Source organism: Anser cygnoides, chromosome 17 (genome assembly GCF_040182565.1).
Source record: "Anser cygnoides isolate HZ-2024a breed goose chromosome 17, Taihu_goose_T2T_genome, whole genome shotgun sequence".
Taxonomy (NCBI): Eukaryota; Metazoa; Chordata; class Aves; order Anseriformes; family Anatidae; genus Anser; species Anser cygnoides.
Genome location: NC_089889.1, coordinates 423,087 through 443,536, shown reverse-complemented (window position 1 = coordinate 443,536; position 20,450 = coordinate 423,087). Strand labels below are relative to the sequence as shown.

Genomic DNA, 20,450 nt, shown 5'->3' with positions numbered 1-20,450 from the left:
AGGGTATACGGTTAAGACAAATCAGATCCAGTCCAAACAACCCCTACACTTTACACAACACTGTATTTTAAGGCTTGCATGGATTATTTTTCAGTACTTTTTAAACAAAGTATATTTCACGGAGACTGTGAGTGTTTGGGGCAGAGACCTATCCCATTACTTGTCTGGAAAACGCACAACACGGGATGCACCCTTGTGGAGTTCAGAATGGTAGCACATACACCAGGGAAAACGAGAGCTAGTGACAGCCAGGACTCCACTGCAGAGATGTTGTATCAATGCCTAACTCTGCAACAGCCTCTACCTGGAGCTTACGCATAGTGAGCAAAATAGACAGGCAGGTAGACAGAGGCAGAATGACTTGCTCAAAGTCACGAGGAGAATAGAGACAGAGGCAGGCAAAAGTCCAAAACAAGCATCCTGTCACCTGCACGTACATACTGTATCTACTGGAACATACAATTTCCATTAAAAAATGCAAATGTAAGGCTGGAAAGACAAATCACAGAGCTTCCAAGTTCTCAGAATAACACATCAGACAAACAAGGCTTCTTGACGTGATTGTGTCCTTTTAGAAAACCATGCATGATTCCCAGTTCAGTCTATTTAGTAAGCTTCCTACCTCTCTGTCCTTGAGTTTCATGGCGAGCACCAGCTGATGTCTGTGGTTAGTAAGGGCCTCCCGGTAATTTCCTTTGGAGAAGAATGCAGAGCCCAGATTTCCATGAGCTCGGCATTCTCCCGTCTGGTCACCTGAGTCACATGCAAACAAAAAAAAAGATTAGGTAACAAAAGGGTGGCTGGAAACATCCAGCAGAAAGACTAAAACACTGTACAAGTGATGTTCCAGCGTAAGAACCAAGATCAGAACAAACTCATCCTCATATTTAATACACAGCCAAATCTCCCTGGCCTTCAGAAACTTATACAATATTCCTCAACCTATTTTTAGAATTGTGTTAGTTTCTTCTTTGGCCTGACACCTGGCAACCTCCCATTCTTCCATGTTTATTCTTTGTTTGACATTAGCAATTTCTTTGTGAAAACAACTGAATGGTCCAGGGCTTAACACAAGAGCATGCCAGCTTTCCCCAGAAAGCAATTCTGCAGCCCAGCTCAGACACAAAGTACATCTACTACTGTCTTCTGTTCTTGTTCCCTAGCAACTGTCTCAGAAGCTCAGACTGACTACCTTTTTCTAAGTAATTATTGAAAAAAAAAAGGCTAAACAAAACAAAAATCCCACATACAAACAGACTGCTTCATTTAACACACATTTAAGGTTTTGAGCCTATCTCCACAGGAAGTAAGACTAGTCCCCATATACAAGACACCTGAGAATTAGAGGACCCTGTAAAACCTTAGCATATTCATTGATTGCTTGTCCCCTCACACATATAGGTAAACAGGGCTGCACAAGCCCGTAGTTCACACATTTAAGAAATTTTACATTTGATTTGGTAGCTTGTAAAATACCACAAAAATCTGAGCATCATAGAGAGATGCTGACCATTAGCACGACTATTAATTTGTTCCATTTACACCAAACTAGCACTCAAACGAGTGAAATGAGAACTCTACCTAAAGTCTTGGCTACATCCAAGTCCTGCTGCATGTATCCGGTGCTTTTCTCTGTATTCCCTAGGGACCAGTAGGCACTGCTCAGCGCAGAGAACACTGATCCCCGCAGCTTTAGGCTGCAAGTGCCAATCTTCAGGGCAGCTTCTAGGACAACCACAGAGGCCCCATGATGGCCTGCTGTGAGAAGTTCCTGGCCGATCACAGACACCACAACGAAGGGGCTCTTGTCCAGCTTCATCTTCTGCAATTGTTGATAGGTTGGCTCCAGAGACTCTAAAATACATAAAGGAAAGCAGAGTTACTCAACAAACTAAGTTATTTTCATCTACAAACCAGCCTAACACCTCATCTCCATTTTTGGTAACCAAATGACACATGAGTTAAGGGCCAGTCTACCCAAATCAAACCAAGATTTATTACAGGAATTCAGGGCTCAAACACATAGTTTAATATTTAGTACAAGCACATTGAGACAGGTCAGGTCAACAAGCAAGTTGATGCTTTCATTGCAGAAAGCACTTCTGGGAGACAGCACAAGAATGCAAACCAGTCTTATACTAAGGTCTGAAGACTGGTTTAATGGCAAGTAGAATACAGAAAACACCTGTAGAGTTTCATAGGAGATTGGAAATGGGCCACCAGCAGTGTATTTGAGCACTGTAGGTTCTGCTCCTTTAGCACAAACTTCAGCTGAATGTTTGAAAAAGCTGTGCCTGTCCACATACTGTGCACATGACGTGCGCCAAGAGAAGTGACAAAAATAGCAGAAAGAAGCTGCTCAACCTACACAGCCTTACCTGCTCTCATAAGCAGCCAGGATCTGAAGGTACACCTGCAGAAAAACAGCACTGGACTTGACAGACTAGTGATAATGTGTCTAATTGATTTTATCATGCTGTTGATAAAGCATCTTGGCTGCACGTCTCAGTAAAGACATCAATATAACAGGACTCCAGAGTTTGCTGCGCTCCACCTGACCACGCTGAGTTAATTTTCCATATTTATGACCAAGCAGGATTTCTGGATTAGATGCTCTCACCTGAATCAACATTATCACAGCAACCTCAGAATGCCATGTGCTCCTAGTTTTCATCATCTCTGCCCCTCTACAATCACAGCGTATATAAATAACTACAAAAGAGGATTTCCTACCCTTCCCTGAAGACGCAAACAGTGTGAGTGTGATGCCATTTACCAACATACAGTTAGATTGATCCTGGGATTAAATGCAGATGTAAGAGAATAGAAATAATTGCTGTAACACGCCACCAGGAAACAAAACCGATTATTGCTGATAGAGCACAGTTAACAGGCATAGCACTACAAGAGCAGGTACAAATTCAGTTCCTGTCTTACAGAGCTTACAATCCTAGCCAGGTAATGCATGCAAACATAGGGAGAGAGAGGAAAGCACAAGGCAAGGGCTCCTGGTAATCCTACAGTCAAATAGAAAAGGTGAACTAGCGTGGTAATGGAAGGGCCAATACAGAGGTCATTGCTTCTCTCACACAACAGCAAACAGCGAGGGAAGAGACATCGCCACAGCCAGGTGAACGATGCAGCATTAGGGGTTCATTTACTGTAGAAGCAAGTTTCAGCTTCATCTCTATATTTTGCAAACCTACACTCCCTGAATCCCTCAGAGTCTGCTTTTAATAACCTTTTGCACATCACTAACACAGACCCAGTTGCTCATCTTCTTTCTCTGAATGCAAGTATTCGGGAAGCGACCACTCAAACCAGTCTACCCATAGCTTGAAATTATCAATTATCCTGGTGGAATCAAATTACACAGGACTGGTTTTACACCATAATACCCAAACAGCTCTTCTATGTCTCTCATAGGCAGCAAACTCTTGTAAAGGGGGGCAGAACGATAATGTAACAACTACTGAAGTGTTCATAGAGTGCCTAGCTCAGTGGGACTAAGCTCCTGAATATTCATTGCAGTAGTACAGCATAGACGCACACTCAAATTAAAACTAGTACTTTATAAGCAAAGCTAACCTAAAATTTGCCAACCACTCAGTGAGAGGATAACAACTGGAAAGCAGCAACACTGGGAAGCACAGTAGGGAGCAGCAGTACAAACAGACAGCCGCAGTATGTCAGGACAGTGAGATCATCCAGCCAGACTGGGGGCTGCTTACAGAGTAATACCAGAACACCTGCATTCTAAGCAGCAGCCACAGTACATTTGGGTACCAAATGAAAGTAGCTTCCCGCATTAACTGCTATATAGGACAGAAACTTCTAGATGAATCCATTTTAAAGGATGGAGGGGAAAAAAAAAAAAAAACTAATGGAAATATTTTTTCATTTCAGTGCTTCTTGACCCCTAAGCCCTGGGGCCTCCAGCAGCATCTGCTAATGATGAGAATTATCATGCGTCGTTGCCATTGCCCCCCCCCCCCCCCCCCCCCCCCCCCCCCCGAAATACCATTAGGACACAGCAACAAAGAGCTTGCAAGAGAAACAGAGCAACAGAGCAAAGAGGATACTGCTACCTTCCTCTAGACAAGAAAATCTTTGTCCCTGGAAACGGGGACCATTATGAAAGAGGCAAAACAGCTACAGCTAATACTACCTCAACGTCCACGTTATGTCAACATTCTTCCCAAATATAAATGAAATAGCAGAGCAGACTTCTGTCTTCCGGACCATTGTTTTGAGATACATTAATACTGTGGAAAATCTGCCAGAGTACTCTTCTGCACAAACTCTGGCCCTGACCATTTAGGACTCCCTGTGCCCAGCGGCCAAGCACTAGAGCACTGCGGGAAATTGTTCCAAGTAATAACAAAGCCAGGGCCACAGCAGTGCACATCTCCATCTGCACCAGTACTGGACGAAAGACAAAGCAGCAAGGATGTCATTGGAACTGTTACACAATACCAGTTTGATTCATCTCCCCAGTGCCTCTTGAGTGGGGTGTCACCATCTTGCTGTCCCACTGAATCACAATACTATTTTTTTTCTTCCTCCGCCTACTTTGAGCTCTACTTCTCAGCAGAAAAGTCAAATCCTGAAATCATTCTCTTCAGGCCTCCAGATTTCTCCCCCTCAGACGCTGGCAGAGTTACCATAGACTGAAACTACTGCCTCTAAGTACCACAGCAGCAGATCACCTGAGAAAATTTCCTGGTGCTTACCTCGCATGGGAGATTTCATGGCAGCCTCGACCATGCCAACCAGAAGCTGAAGACTCTTGGGATCCTGAGCCAGACCCGATGCAAATGCTGCCAGTGCATCTGCATGACGTCCGAGATACTGAAGGGCTACGCCCTGTCGGAAGTATGCCTGAAAAACCAAAAGGAAGAAATGTCAATTACTAAATTGGTAGAGGTCACAAATACCGAATCTGCCAGTCACCTCACGCTGGCTGACACTACATGATCACATTCAGGATTCTTTGGTCATGCTAGATATAATCAGAAAAATCCAGCATTACAGCTTGGTTTGTGACTGCCCAGCCAGTCGCTTATCCCCATTGTGTGTTGACTTCCTCGACCTTTGCAAGGCCTCTGAAGTGCTCTGGAGACCAGGGATGGTAATTACCATTCAGACACACAGCTTTCCCCTTGGACTCGGCAAATTACTTATTCTGATCTTCTTATAACCAAATGCTCATTCTCTTGAGATCTCAGTTTCTACTCTCTTGGTTCACAAAGCATAGAAAGAACACGCTTCCTTTCTCAAAATTTCTCACCAATGAGTCCAATATAAACACCGTATTAGCAGAGAACAAAATGTATTGAAAGCTTAAGTTGTAATGAAATACTATACACAACTCCAGATAGGATCAAAATCTCCCTTATTCACATGCATCTCTCAATGCAGACAGGGCCAGCATTGTCCCACTTGCTGGGTGCAGCAAATGTCATCTATTGACTCATCAACCCATCTCACACCTGTATCACCCCTGGAAAGTCAGGTCTCCAATTTACAGCAGCATGTGAACACCATTCTGTTCCAATTACAGAATCACTTTTGAACCAGGATGCCCAATTCAGAATTCTGAAGTTAGCTTTCCTAAGGGAAAGGGAGAATGTTCCGTGCACACAAAGCAAGCACCATAAGGAGCCAGTATTTCACACTTAGGATGGAATTTTTTATTGGTTTTATCATGAATGAACTGACAATTAAAGAAACACAGATGCTGTATCAGCCAGAGAGCTAGGCAAACAGATATGCCATACTGTTGAATTGCAGTATGCTGCTGAATCAGGTTATTTACAAAGTGACCAGGATATCATTAAGTGATATGGGAGCAGGCAGTTCAATAATCCCAGACTATGAGTCTTGAAGTGAGGCAGGAAGACGCTCTTGCAAGAATAGTTTGATGGAACTGAAGAAAGTGAGGAAGAGCACTGTGTTGAGATAAAGGCTGTGTACCAGGGGGTGAGAGCTAGAAGTGCAGCAACAATGCAGAGAACGCAAGTCAGAACCATGAGCAGGGAGAAAATGAGATTGCACACAAAATAACAGTGATGAAAAGCTGGAAAAGAGCAAAATTAATTGAAAAAAAAAAGAAGGGCACAGGTGAACCATGCTAAATACAATGAGCTTGAAAGTACAGTGAGCAACTGCACTTACTGCAACCATCTAAAAGAACTGAAATGCGATCCAAAGTGAGAATCAGACCACAGACTAACAAGTAGTCAAATTTGGAGTACCAGCCTATACATGCACTTCTTAGACTGAGCCAAGACACTCATCATTTTGAACACATTCACAAGAACATTTTTGTTTATTCCTTTCAATGGAAACCACTCATGGAACCACGCAATACCTTCAAATTAACTTCAGTCTCTTCTCACTACACATTTGCATTCTTACATCAACAACCTCAATATGCATCTGAAAGGTGTTCCCAAACAGAGCTTTTGCATTCCCCTCAACTGTGATACCAAGAACCCCCACACAAAGCAAGAACTGCAGAAATGTGTCCTACTCACATAAAGCAATGGCAAATCCTCTGCTCACAGGATATGCAGAACTACCTTGAGACCTACGGCACCAGAGACCACAGAAACCACAACCACTTACTCCAAGTGCTGAGACATATTTGTAGCACATACCTCTAGACACTATGTTATAAAAAAAAAAAAGTGTTAAATCTTTAAGAAACATATTTAATATCCATTATTCAAGTTTTATCTTCATGTCCAACTCATATCTTTATGACCCAAACTTTGCTGTACTCTTGGTTCACTGAAAACTACTTTGATAGCACCAATAATGATACACAATAGAAGATAAAAACTTATACTGTATTAAAGAGTGCTTAAAGAACATAATACTGCTCCTTAAGATTGGCTCCTAGTATCGCATTCATGGGTAAGACACAATCACTATTTGTACCCATCTGCAACAGAAACCCGTGCTCGAGATACATTAAGAGTACGTGTGTGAAGGTCTTTTTACTTGTACGGGATAAATCTCCAATTAATATCCGAACTGGTATTTCATTAGAGCTTGCAGACACTTTCAGAATCCAGTCCATGGAGGCAGAGATTAAGGAAAATCAGAAATGACATGAGAAATTCATAGATATTAATATTTAATTCCTTTTCCATTAGCAATCGTTGACTGTAGAACTAGTTTTAATGAATTTGATGAAAGCAAAATTCTTTTCATTAACCTTTAGTATAAATGTGTTCTTATTGAACCAAACAAGCTACTGTACTGGAAACCCAATTCAATGTTAATTAGATTACTAGTATGATGCTTTAAATCGGTGAAAATATAAAGAACTAAGAGATGTGCAGCAGCCATAAAACGTGAGTTCTCCAAGCAGCGAGTGTGCTGTCACCTAAATCATGGTGTACACTTTTAAGTCCTTTTCTTCCCCCCAAGAATTATAATTTAATTACTTTCTTTACTGCTTCCTGACAGAGGCAGTTTGATGCAGCACGTCTCTGATGGGGGCCTTTCAGGCCAAGGCTGGTTTCACAGACCCAGGACTAATGTGCCTGCCTAATGCAATTATCAAGGATGAGGGCACAAATACACAGCTGCCAGCAAGGGAACTCCACATTGTGCATCTCCAACAGCTCACGCTTTACAGAAAGGTAGAAGCCTGTCACCTCTTCTCTCAAAACGCACACTACCTGTATAGGAGGCACATCAGAAGCACACCGCAGAATGTCAATTCAGCCCCCAAACCCAAAAAGCCGTATAAAGAGTTTTAATGAAAAGGCAGAAGGGAGATGGATGCTACAGACGATGCAGAGGAGACTCTCATGGCCTACAGAAGAGAGGAATTACTACAGTTAGCATTTCCAGGGTTCAAAAGGGACCACGTAGTTAGTGCAACGCTCTCTACATCCCATCCTATACAGACAAAGGCTGTAGCAGAAGAAGTAACGAGCTCAGCTTCAGTAACTCCTCAGCTACAGGTGCAGTAATAAATAGCTTTCCTGTATCCCATGAAGAAAAATGACCCCCGTGAGGAAAACGGGGAACAAGCATGCTAAACAAAACACACACAAAGCCTCTGCCCTACTTCCAGTTCTTGTACAGAAATTCAGACAAACATCTCCTAGCAGGAAAACAAACAAACAAAAACCAAAAACCCACCACAGGTGCAACCTGACAACAGAAAAAAAGCCTGGCCCCAGGGCGTCAGAGCACCGTGCAGAGCAGCAACAAGCCTGCCGCACTGACCATTGCCTCCCCCAGAGCTCGCAGTGCGCGTCCCACGGCGCTGAGGAACAGAGCCCCCGGCCCCGAGTTCTGCTCTCGGCGAGACCACAGGCCCCAGGAGAACAAGGCAGGGAAGAGACTGGCAAACAGCATTCAGCAGCATGCGCGCTCCATGTCCTTGCTGCAAAGAGGTCTTATTTCCTTCCCACATCTATTCCTGGAAACCACTTAATTTGAATACAAACCAGCATTCAGAGCCCAACAGAAAAATCAAAACAAACAAACAAACAAAAAAACAACCCAAAACTATTAATCTTAACTGAAGGAAAATTTTGGTCAATTTTTCTCCCACAAAAAATTTTCCTTCCTTTCTCCTCCAGTTTCCAGTTTATGCAGAACCCTCTCCACATATTGTGCTCCCCAGAGTCCTTTAACAGAATAAATAAAAAGCATTCATATCATCTATTTCCTCTCCAAAAGAGGCATTCACAAGTTATTTTAGCATTGGAATGAAGACACCATATCGAGGGAAAAAATCTGCAAACGGGAAATGGGGAGAATCACCCTTTGGAAGAGGAAAGGAAAAGGAAAGGCAGGGAGCCAGCAGCTGCAGCTGAAGAAATGAGACAAAGAGCATCTTTCCAGCCCTGACGAAGACAGAATCTTCCCACGCTTCAGTAAGCTTTACATTTCTGATCTGCACATAGCGCGATTGAAGGAGCGCTCACAGAATCACAGAAGGGCTGAGGTTGGAAGGGACCTCTGGAGATCCTCTAGTCCAACCCTCCTGCCAAGCAGGGTCACCTAGAGCACGTTGCTCCTTCCAAAATGAAAAACGTATTAATTTACCAGTGATCCCAGGTAAGAAAAGCCCGTTGATTCCTTTAAAGAAGATCAAAGCAACAAGAAGATGATGCTTTGCTAAAGACGGGACAAAAGAACAGCAGGTGTTTTCTAACCAGTGGCTCTTTGCATCCTCAATGTAATATAGAAAGCCGGAATCTCTTGTATTATTTCAGGCTCTGCATCGCTTTTTCCAGGAACACCAGCAACGCTGTATTAGATCAAACCTCACAAACTTACACTTCAGTTACTTATCTCTAAGCAAACGTGGCACCAGAACTCCTCCTTCGCCCATAGCTGGAAGAAAACCTTTGGGCAGTCAGATATCTGGTAAACACTGCAAGAAATATTTTCACCCATATCCACCCTGAAATGGAAGGATTTAAATTCCTTCCAAAAAGATAACTTTGGTACTGAATCCCGGTGCTCAGTTGTTTCTTGGATTATGCTCTGCTTCAGCTGCAAGTACCACTGACTAGTTGTACATAATTTTATTTACTTTCTTACATTTCAGTCACACTGACTGAGACCTTATTTCCACCTGAAACGTTGGCTTAAGTAAGTAAGAACAGGCCATCTGTTCTTTTTGCATAAATCTACCTTATTTCCTCTTATGTATATCTTCTCAAAGATAACCACTTTTAAGCTTTTAATTCTTTGAACAGGTTTGGTGTCCTTTTCGTACTGATCAGTTTTACTTCTCATCTCATCAGCCTTACCCTTTTTTGGTCGGATGGTGCCTCACCCCTATGCACAGAGCTCCAGAGGCATGGATCTGTGGTAACAGCAAGATACTCTCAGAGCATGGCCTTGCAAAGGACCTTCCCAATCCTTCGTTAACATACTAATGAGTCAAGTTCCCCCTCTCTTTAAATCTCCTTGCAATGGTGAGTAAAGCTGCAGCGGAGCACCATTAGACTAGAAGTCCACAGTATTCGTTCGCATCTAGTAACACATCTCAGGGAGAAGGAGCCAACTCGGGGACAGATCACAGGCAGACTCCAAGACGTGCGGGCCCACGCTCCCAGAGTCCAGACTCCCTTTGGTTTCATCAGACCTTGCAACTGCCAACAAACTGGACCAATTGGGGCAGGAAAATGTTGCTCATTTTCTGTGTGAGAGTTAAAAAAACAAACCACCACCACCAACAACAAAAATAACAAGAACAAGAAAAGCAAAAAACAAGCAAACCAAAACCTGCAGATGATGGTGCCCTGACGAGCGGGACACCAGACAATTCTCCCCTCCTCTCTTCATCAGGGAGCCAGCAGATGACTCCGGGAAGAGAGAGACCTCCCCCTCCTGACAGCTCACCCCGTTACTGCCCGTGTACCCCCTCACGCTCAGCGATGTGAACGCTGGCTCCGAGCCTCCTGCTCAGTCAGTGCCTTCCCTGGGGAGAGAGGAGCTTTCACTTGTCAGCACACAGGCACTGTGTCAGCAAATCCCTGTAGCTGCCTGACTACAGCTCTCACAAAGAAAAAGCCATAGCAGGGGGTAAACTAACACTGCTTTATGAACAGGTTCATTGAGGTCAGCCGCTGATGCTCGGAAAAAAAATAAATAAATCAGGAAATATACACAGAAGTCCTTTGTCTTTTCCGGCAAAGGACTGATCGCTCAGTACACTCCCCACTTCTAGGATTGTTTCGGGAAGGAGATCCTGATTCTCATTTTAATATATGCCACATGGGTCCTAGCTCGGACCTGTGTTTTGGAAGGGCCAAGTACCACAGCGTTGCAGCTGGCAATCAGTATTCTCCAAGTGATAGGTGGAACACCGCTCTTCAACAATTTACAACGTACTTAAATCTGAACTGAAGTTTATTTGCTAAAACGGAGACACTTTTAAGTTCTGACGCTTATACCCTACAAAATAACAAAGCCCTGCTTCAGTCAATAGAGGAGAAACTGTACTACATTAAAAAACAACCAAACAAACCTTCTATAAAATTACTTAAGAAGAAATAGCCAAATCACAAAACGAAACCTGAATCTGAAACATGCACCTTAGTTTTAAGAGAAGGAGCTGCAAACCTGGATTTCCTATATCTCCTTACCTTGCTCACCATCGTTTCCTTGATCCCTCCCTACACCTCCTTACTGATTGCTATCTTCATAGCATCTCCTCGATAACATCCCTCATTTTCTGCTCAGTCCTCCACAACATCCCCAGCTGCCTCACCATGTTTCCAATTCCCTCCCTTCCACCACACCCACGCTCCTGCATCTTTTCTGATCTGATCTCCTGACTTTTCTGGTGAACATGCAAGGATAATCTGAGAACCTCTACAATAATTCAAACATACGCAAAAAGAAAATCTTGCTCTTTGCTGAAATCTGGCACTCGATGCATCTCCCTCAATAGAAACTATTTGTCTCGTCCTTTGTGTGAGCACAAGCAAACTCGCTCAGCTGCTCCCACCTCCAGACTCACCAGCACGCCATGGGCTGACAGCATCTACTGCACAACCCTCTAGCCAGAGCCAGCTCCAGCTCTGCGTGGTGCTTCTGCTGGCGTCTCCGTCGCCAACCCCTGCAGTAAGCACAGCGAGAGTGATTACACAGGGAAGAGGATTAAAACGTAAAAGGCAGCTTTAGCAAAGAGCTGATCTGATCGTGTCACTGATACGAAGCAAGAGAGACTGTTAAGAGTAAGAGAAAGTCCACACACCTATGGACCTTCTGTTCTGGGAAATCAGGCGATATTGCAGCCTCACACAGTCATTTCTCAGTCACCAGGTAACTACCATCACTTGAGACAAGCGACAGATTTCATATGGCCAAGTGGAGATGGTCTGGGAAAGAGGACAGGGAGGGAATAGTGAGTGTTTTATTGAAAGCACTGCTGATACTCCGGGAACAACAACAGAAAAATCATTCTAATTAACTTGCAAAATATATTTGGCACTTGTGGTTTTGAAGCCATACAAAAAACTGGCCCCTTAACAGAGGCTGCTCATAGAGCAAACCCAAGCACGGAACGCCTACGGTCGGAAGCTGCAACACGCCCCGCACAGGAGCCACCGAGAACGTAACGGTTCTTCCCTCCTCATGGAGATTTTGCTCCCCTCACATTTTTTCAGGCTTGCCTTTTTGCCCTGTGCTTTTCAGGACATGTCATATTTTCATGGCAAAAATATTTTTTAGTGCTTTTTCTCTACCCTCAGCTTTAGATAAAGTGTATGAACAAGAGGAGAACGTGAAAGAAGACGTTCCTAATCCAACACTCCTGTTTTCTGGAGGAGGCTGATGGCTGAGCTGCGGCAGCATTTAAATGTCTGCCTAACAGGCTTTCTCTCTCTCTCTCTCTCTCTCTCTCGCTCTCTCGAATTCTAAACACAGATCCTATTTGCTTTGCACAATTTATTGACCAGTGTACTTTCTATTCAGGCTAGTCTCTTTTTCATCTGTGTTTATCAAAGCCCATTTAATGCACAAGGAGAACCTGATCTGTCCTGTCCTGTCCTATGAGGAGTTGCCACTGAACGGGCTGCTGCAGCAGCATACAGACGATACAAACGTAAACACTCTTGCTAGAGTTTTGATCCTTGTCACCTGAGATCCCATCTACAAAACCATCTAGAACCTGAATATTAGATCTTCAGGCGCAACATGAAACAGGATTAGAATGCAAATGCAATCACTGAAATGACTGATATTAACACTGGTTCTGAAATTGTTGTGAATTCTTCTAGTATCAACATACATGAGCTGCTTTAGGAAGAGCAATATTAACTGGCTTACAATTAATACAAAACAAGCAATAAAGATAAAAATACAGCACAAAGAAATTACATTTATGAATATGAATGGGACTTGTCTTTCCTTTACATTTTCCAAGATCCTGCTACATAAAAACAAGTCTGGTAAAGGAAGTCCTCGATAATTCAATGCTTTTCTTACCAGATAAGGATCAAAATGTATTATAATTTTTTGGACCAGCGGTCTAGGCTTTCACAGCAAATATTCATACTGTACTGGCATCTGAAGCAGGCTTTGGTACAACTCTTCAGGCTCATACCACTTTTCCCTGTAGAATCCACGGCAATAAATCACTCGGATCCCCAGCGCATCTTGTACGCAATGCTTGCAAGAGTTAGAGATAGGAAACAGCTGCAGGAGTTCAATCCTGTCTTACCATTGCCTCTTGTAAGAAAGTCTGATGCATGACCTCACATTTCTAGAATATGATTTAGTATCAGGGTACAAGCATTTTTACCCAAGTTCTTTACTTGGCAGGATGGTGTATTGTTTATAAACATTCTCAAATAGGTAGAACCAGGGCATCAATTAGCACACAGGAGCCCAGCGAGAGCATATTGTCACGTGGCTTCCTTAAGTCACACTAACCTAAACAGGTAGAAAACCAGAAACCGTAACTTTCTCTCTAAAGTAGGGCAATCCCTTCAAGAACGTGATGAGCGAAGGTCAACACATACAACGGCTGATCCTCTCAGATCATGCCAGCAAGAAATCCTACTGGAAGCAAGCTGCCCACAAGGAGCGCAATGACAAAGACACTGGGGCCTTCTACCCGCCAAGGGAAGGGTCCCTCCTTCCTGCCCGCAGCCAGCTCACGTTGCTCACGGCTAATCCAGGTTCAGCTGCTGCAGATCCACACAGGCTTGGAGCGGGAGCCACGGCTCTCCTCTGGGGGGGTGAGGGCTCCTGCACCTCTGTCTGCTCATTCTCCCTTCTCTGCCCAACCCCTCGCCTTCTGCAGGTGATCCCTTTGCAAATCCTGTGGGCAGTAACGCTGCATTGCGTATTCTTTGCCCAAGCTGCGTTCCTGGAATTCATCCGGTAATTTTGTCATCAAACTTCAGAGTCCCATTTACATCATGAATTGCCGGCCAACTTTTAACTGGGTAATAGAGACAGAAAGATGAAACTGGAATGACATCAGATGAACCCGGACCAGAAAATAACTGTCAAACAAATATGGAAGACTTGGAATAAAATTCTGTCTTAAGACAAAGACCTTCATTGTACACAAGAGAGGAAATTCAAAACACCTTTAGAGTCATGTCAGCTTCAGACTCTGGACAACCAATTATCTGGACAGAAAAGGCAAATGTATAGAAATACACTTTTTCTACAATGCTCCCTTAGTTTGCAAGATCAGCAGATGATGCCAAAAATAGCATGAATAATCTATGAAGCATTCAATCGGCCTGTCCTGAGTCTGCAGAACGCTTCAGTGCTGGACACACCCATCGTCCTGCGTGGGACTGTGCCGTACGTATCACCCAGCTCCCTCGCAGCCTCGCACGCAAGCAAAGCCAACATCTGACGAATACAACACGCATGAATACAGAATAGGAGGAAAATACGGGAACAGCCACTGTGGCTTCTTGGGGCCAGGCACCAGGTTGAATCTTTCTTCTCTAATTGTAACTGCTTTACAGCCAAATTTTAGAGAGAAACACAGGACAAATCTCTGCTGTGGGATTTCAAGAATGTGGGGAGAGGGAAGAATGTGCTTTAATTCAGAACACATGCAGCACATGCATAAATACTGCTTGCAGACCATATGCATTGAAATGCTGCTTTCACAGTTAAAACTGCACCCAAGATAACAATTTTCGTCCTGAATCCATACACTCAGCTGGCACCTGAACCAGTACTATTAGCCTACCCTAAAGAACAAGCGGACATCTGACAGATGTACCATCTCTGCAGCATAGCTTCTTTGTATTTTACCCGTTTCCAAGATGTCTCTAACAAAAACTATGCCACCTGAAAGTTGAAATTTCCTCTAGGTCCCACTGAGTCTACATAGAAAAGCAGGAAGGGGTGTGAGTGTTTGTAAAATACTATGCTTTGTTTTATCCAAAGAGCCTTTAATTTTTCTTACGAATTGTGCTTCCACTATCACCAGTGGGAGACTGCACAAGTCATTTTCCCACTGGTATTAAATGTAATCATTAGTAATAGAGTCAAGTCTTTGCTTACTTAGTTTAGCACAAAAATTAACTGCACAGCTTTTTATATAGCTTAATGTTGTTGCTCCGTTCCTGCCTGCTCCAGGCTTGCTCTAGAAATACAAGCTACAATTTAGAGCCTCCTCTTCAGGGAGCAACTCTCACCTCTCACAAGTGTGTGGAAACAGAATCTTCCTACCTTTATCAGCTACAACTATTAAGCCTTATCTAACAGTAAGAACTAGCCATGAGTGCAGTAAAGCACTCTAGACAAGCAGCAACCAGTCCGCTGGCGCCCAAACACAGCGCAGGGAAAGAACAACCAACCTGCTGTCGTTTAGGTTGACAGGCACAGAGGCAAGCATAGCGTCAGCTAGAATTCCTCTGCAAGTTAGCAAGAATAAAATTTTACTCAATTTCTGGTTAAACAAATAGCTTTAAGAGTTCCAGAAGAAAGGGTAAGCCACCTTCCAGCAGTAACACCAATCCTAGTAAGATATTACTGAAGATTTAATAGACACAGAATTAACACAGAACTAAAAATAAATGGATGACACCTGCAGGGTGTTTCTCAATAAAGTTTGAGACAGTGACAGGACTGTTTCTAACACATAATTTGTCTAGTTTCAGGTCTGTACCATGATTTATATTGTGTTAACATTTGATATTTATCTGCAAATGTACATCTGCATACAGTTCTCCCAGTTCTAGCAATATTTAATGTGTTGAGAATCTTTGCAGAACTCATGTATATACAAACATACACTAATATTTGCAATTGTACCCTTAAAAGAAAAATAAATGAAAAAAGCAGTACAAAGGGAAAATAGGAAATAATAAAAATCATGTCCTAAAGTGGAAGACACCCACCACAATTACTCTTTTTGCTGCTCAGCCTTAATGTTCCAGCTCAAAGTTTTGTTGCCTCACTTCGAATTACTCATCTGAGTAGCAGCTTAAATGACTGCCCCTCCTCTTCAGCATTTCTCCATGTTGCAGGCTGGCCATCTGTGCAAGTTTAGGTGGATCACAACGAAAACACACAATAAAATCTAGAAGTGAGACATTAAAGCATCTGGTCAGCCCACAGTCACAAGGCTTGGCTTTCACAGAAAATCCAGCAAGAAATATTTCAAAGATCTGTGTTAGATAATACAGCACTAATGGGCTGGACAAAGTCCTGGTGATCTGGATTCACGGTTAAGACAATAGGTCTTTTCCTAGCTGCACAACTGCTGATTAAACTAATACTGTGCAATGATTTGTAAATACTGTCTTACAGTAAAACTACTGAGGTTGACTAAAATCTTGAAATCTGGACTTAAGAATAAATAATGCTGTTATTATTGTTGTCAGCATTAGTCTGTGCTTTCTAGGCCAGCAGCTCCAACAGAGAGCATTAATGGCACACCCTCATCCTCCAGCATCGCACAGCGCACAGCTACCGGCTGGCTCTACAGCCACAGGAACGTTCAGCTCCAGCAGCACGCAAAGCATGGGACGACACTCTCAAGCAGCTCTACCACAGGAAAATACCGGCAAAGCCTCCCTTCAGTCCCACAGTACACAGAGGCGGGACGTCCTGCAGGTGAGTCTGTTTCCTATGCGATAGGACCTAAATTACCAGAAGAAACCTACTACCATCCCTGTCACCCCTGTGGCAGTGCTTACGCTGCCAAAAAGGAAGCTGCTAACTGACCGACGAGACAGCCAACCGCTGTGCCACCGCCTTCCTTACACCCCGCACTCCCCGGCAGGATGCGTCCCGGTAACCCTGCCCCAGTTCTGCCGGGCAGGCAGGTCCTGGCGGGCTGGTCTCACAACTACCTCCACACTCCCCGTTTTCTCCAAACACAGGCGTTCATTCCCTGCCTGGACGGGTGGACCCTCACAGCCTCACTGTCCCTGCCCGCGGCAGCAGGGTTGGAACACGACGATCTTTAAGGTCCTTTCCAGCCCAAGCCGTTCTATGATTCTGTAGAGTAAACTGAGATGAAAAGGAATGAGCCAAAATCAAGACAGCTGGAAGACAGAGACAATAACTTGCACACTAGCACTTCGGAGCTAGAATGGGACATCTCCAATTTTGAGTCCAATAATCAGTGAAACATTTGTTTTCTGTCAGCTTTCTGCTCTGTGATGTCAGCTTTAAACTCTGACACTCTGAATGTGCTCATGTCTTTAATAGCCATATTAGCTTGCTATTCCAAAAAAGGATGGAAAACAGAGGACTCCTCATGTACATACTGTGTCCATTTACAAAGGCACTTAAGCAAGATGAGTACTGAATCTTGCCATTTTTCATATGGCTAAAATATGGTAATTATGAAGGGAAAGTACTGAAGTCATTGAAAAGACTAGCTAGCCTGGCAAGATGCAGCTGTGAGAAAAAGACAAGTGACTTTGTTCTTAGTTATAAAGGACATCTTAGGGAGAAAATTTCCAGTTAATCAGAGAGGAAAGTTACAGTTACAGGACATTTGCTTTCTGCTTCATTTTCAGCATTGCAACAAGAGGTAACTAAAGTTCCTTCTAAAACCATAGCTGCTTACCTGGCCTGGTTTTAGTAACACATTTTTCTGACACTAAGAAAACGAAACACACATGCTTAATACAATCCCTTTGTAGAACTCTCACACTGGCCATAAAGCTGATGCTATGGATAGTTTCTCACTTCACATAATGGGTATTTCCAAGGCACAGGTAGGGAAGACAGTTGCTTTTTCTTTTCTTTATTTTTTTTTTTAATGTTTCAGGCGGACCCTTGGGTTTTCTTTGAATCTCAAACTTAGTATGAGGATTTTTGTTTCTCTTGCTGAGAAAGACATGAGACATTTGAACTCGGAATGAATAAGCACAACAGTTATTAGTGAATAGTGGTGGCAATTCCAAATGGCTAGCTCTAGCCAAGGCACACAAAGGTTCAGTCTCTCTAGTAAAGAGAGAGCGGGAGATAAAGTTTCTGCAGGAACTGCCCAGGAACAGCCAATTCTCAGCGCAGGGCGTTTTACTTTTATTTCAGTTACCATTAACAACAAGGTTAGGTAGAGGATAAGCACAATCTTAAGACAACGCACACTTGCCTCACCTCAGGAATTCTGATTCCACTCTTACTGTTGCAGTCAGATCTGATCATTTGTAGCAACGAGAAACAAGCACTAGAAACAATCGCATGACACAGCACAGCCCTGGGAATTCCCTGGGAACATGCCTTTCAAAGGAAGATCAACCATGTGTCTCTTATCCTCTTCCTCACATGCTCTGCTGTCTAGATTTACACCCAACCACAAAGTCATTTCATGTGTTTTCATTTCCATTCTAAAATTGGACAGGTAGCTTTCGGCCTAGGCATGCAACGCAGCAAGACTGCACAAAGTAAGCGAGCGGCAGTGCAGAAAGGATCCAGTAACCTACACTCAGCAACGGGCCTCTTAAAAGGCTCTGAAAAAAAATTTAAAAACTTTGGCTCCAAAAAAAGCTTTCATTTTACTGAGTCCAGTAAGCATTACAGAAAAAAAAAACACACTTCTGAATGACAAGACTACTAGTAACTCAACTACCAATACTTGTTCAAGAATGCAACCAGCGCACGTGCCTCTGTCTGTGAAACAGTAATGATTTGTTTCTTAACCAGCAGTGAAATTACTGCTATCCACTGAACGCGCATGAGGCCGAACGAGCCCAGCTGAGGAGCACACTAACATGGTGCAGTTGGGAGCTCTGGCCCACACACAGCCGCAGCTCTGCACCTCCTTCTGAACACTCGGAAGGACTTTTTCTGACTGAGGTCATTTCTACACTGAACTTCCATCCCCGGTCACTCTGGCAACCGCGTTGCTCAGTATCACTATAATTCGATGATACTTCAGTGGCTTTCAAACCATTCTGTGATCACGGGGTGTTGTCGCCCCCCCCCCCCCCCCCCCCAGGTCTTGAAATCAGCATAACTTTGTGCAAGTACTTTAGACTACAACAGCTGATTTCTCACAGTACTACAGCAAAACATACATGAAAACATCAGGCAGCAGGACAGACAATATGAAATACATTTAAAATGTTTGTATGATTTCGGTATGGTTATGCTGAAGTGTTACAAAACATAAGCCTGACTAGATTGCCACGGAAAAGTAGCAGTACAAATCTCTACAGATCTTTAGTTTTGTCTGTGGTAAAATGATATGCCTCAAAACTCACTCAGGATACAAAACTATCTGGACAAACCAAGGAAGCAGGAGCTCAGCCTTCCTTCCATTTGAAGCCTGAGCCTAGCCACATCCCCTGACATACAATTAACTGTCAACCACCTTATAAACTTAACTCAAGATGTGTAAAAACTGGTTTCTTCGAAGCTGGCTAATAAGAAAGTTAAGTTTACTAATCACACATGCTGCCATCAGCCTATGTTTTCAGCTCCACAACTTTGTGGCTCAAATGAACACCGGGAAATCAAATGCCGTCTTCCTGAAGCATCCTGTTTTGAAATTTAAATCGGATGTGAAGGAGAGGTGACAGCTTGGCATTTCTAAGATGTCCACATTCGCTGACATCCCCAAAGCATTTTATGCAGGCTCCTTCCCACCTCCTGTTAAGTTACAGCCTCCGAACAATCACTGAAGAAGCACATGGGATTTCTGGGGTCATTGAGCTTCCTCCTCATTTTCACCTGGATGTATTTGCTTCAGGGTTGTTAAGAGAGCGGTGAATGGATATTAGGTGTAGCAGTCAACAGCAGAGTGAAAAAAATCTGACAGAAATCCTCTGAGATTTCATTAAAGCAGCACAGTTTTTAAGTTTAAATAAAAAAAAATGGGGGGGGGGGGGGGGCAGGGCAATGCAATGGCTAGAGAATCACGTCTCTTACCTTACCAACGTATTTTATTCAAATGGCTCAAAACCCCTGTAACTGCTGACAGATAAACTTTGATCAGCATCAAATATAAGAAGTGCTTTAAATGTCAAGAGAACTGAGGTATTGTAGTATTTTAAACCGGCATTTTAGGATTTTAACACGGGCCACCTTCCCAACATGCGAGAACATCCACCAAAACAGCAGCTATGCATATGACAAGATGTTTGCAGAGATGCAAGCGTGCTGGAACACACCTTGAGAGCATTCAGAAACATGCTGTGCTTTGTAGTAAATGAGACCTGAAGCCATTTTCCTAGCATACATCTCCAAGGTTCATTTTAAAGACCTATGTAATCTTGAGCTAACCTCCCTATCTCAGGGCAGAAATAAGCAGTTTCTTAGAAAACAAAGAGAGGAAGGGAAGGAAAAATAAAAATCACAATAGTACCATCTCCAAGAGCAAATAGAATATAAGACAAAAGTAAGATGAAACGCGTAGTACTAAAGGTGCAGGATACCGGTGACGTGTTTACGCACAGGTGGCCGCCAGGTACACTGCAGGGTAGGGCAGCTCCAGGTGTCCCAGAGCAGAGCCCCGTGCT

The 20,450-nt window shown here is 43.4% G+C and overlaps 1 protein-coding gene across 4 annotated transcripts in view; it reads right to left on the bottom strand.

Moving 5' to 3' along the window:
• Positions 1-20,450, bottom strand: part of TTC28 (tetratricopeptide repeat domain 28) — a 167,366-nt gene that overhangs the window by 67,228 nt on the left and 79,688 nt on the right. For all 4 annotated transcript variants that reach the window (XM_066978781.1, XM_066978782.1, XM_066978783.1 and 1 more), the window contains 3 exons: positions 4,734-4,881; positions 1,582-1,854; positions 623-753 (listed from right to left, as the gene is read on the bottom strand). In XM_066978781.1, the coding sequence (XP_066834882.1) occupies positions 623-753; positions 1,582-1,854; positions 4,734-4,881 (552 nt within the window). The remainder of the gene's footprint in view (positions 1-622; positions 754-1,581; positions 1,855-4,733; positions 4,882-20,450) is intronic.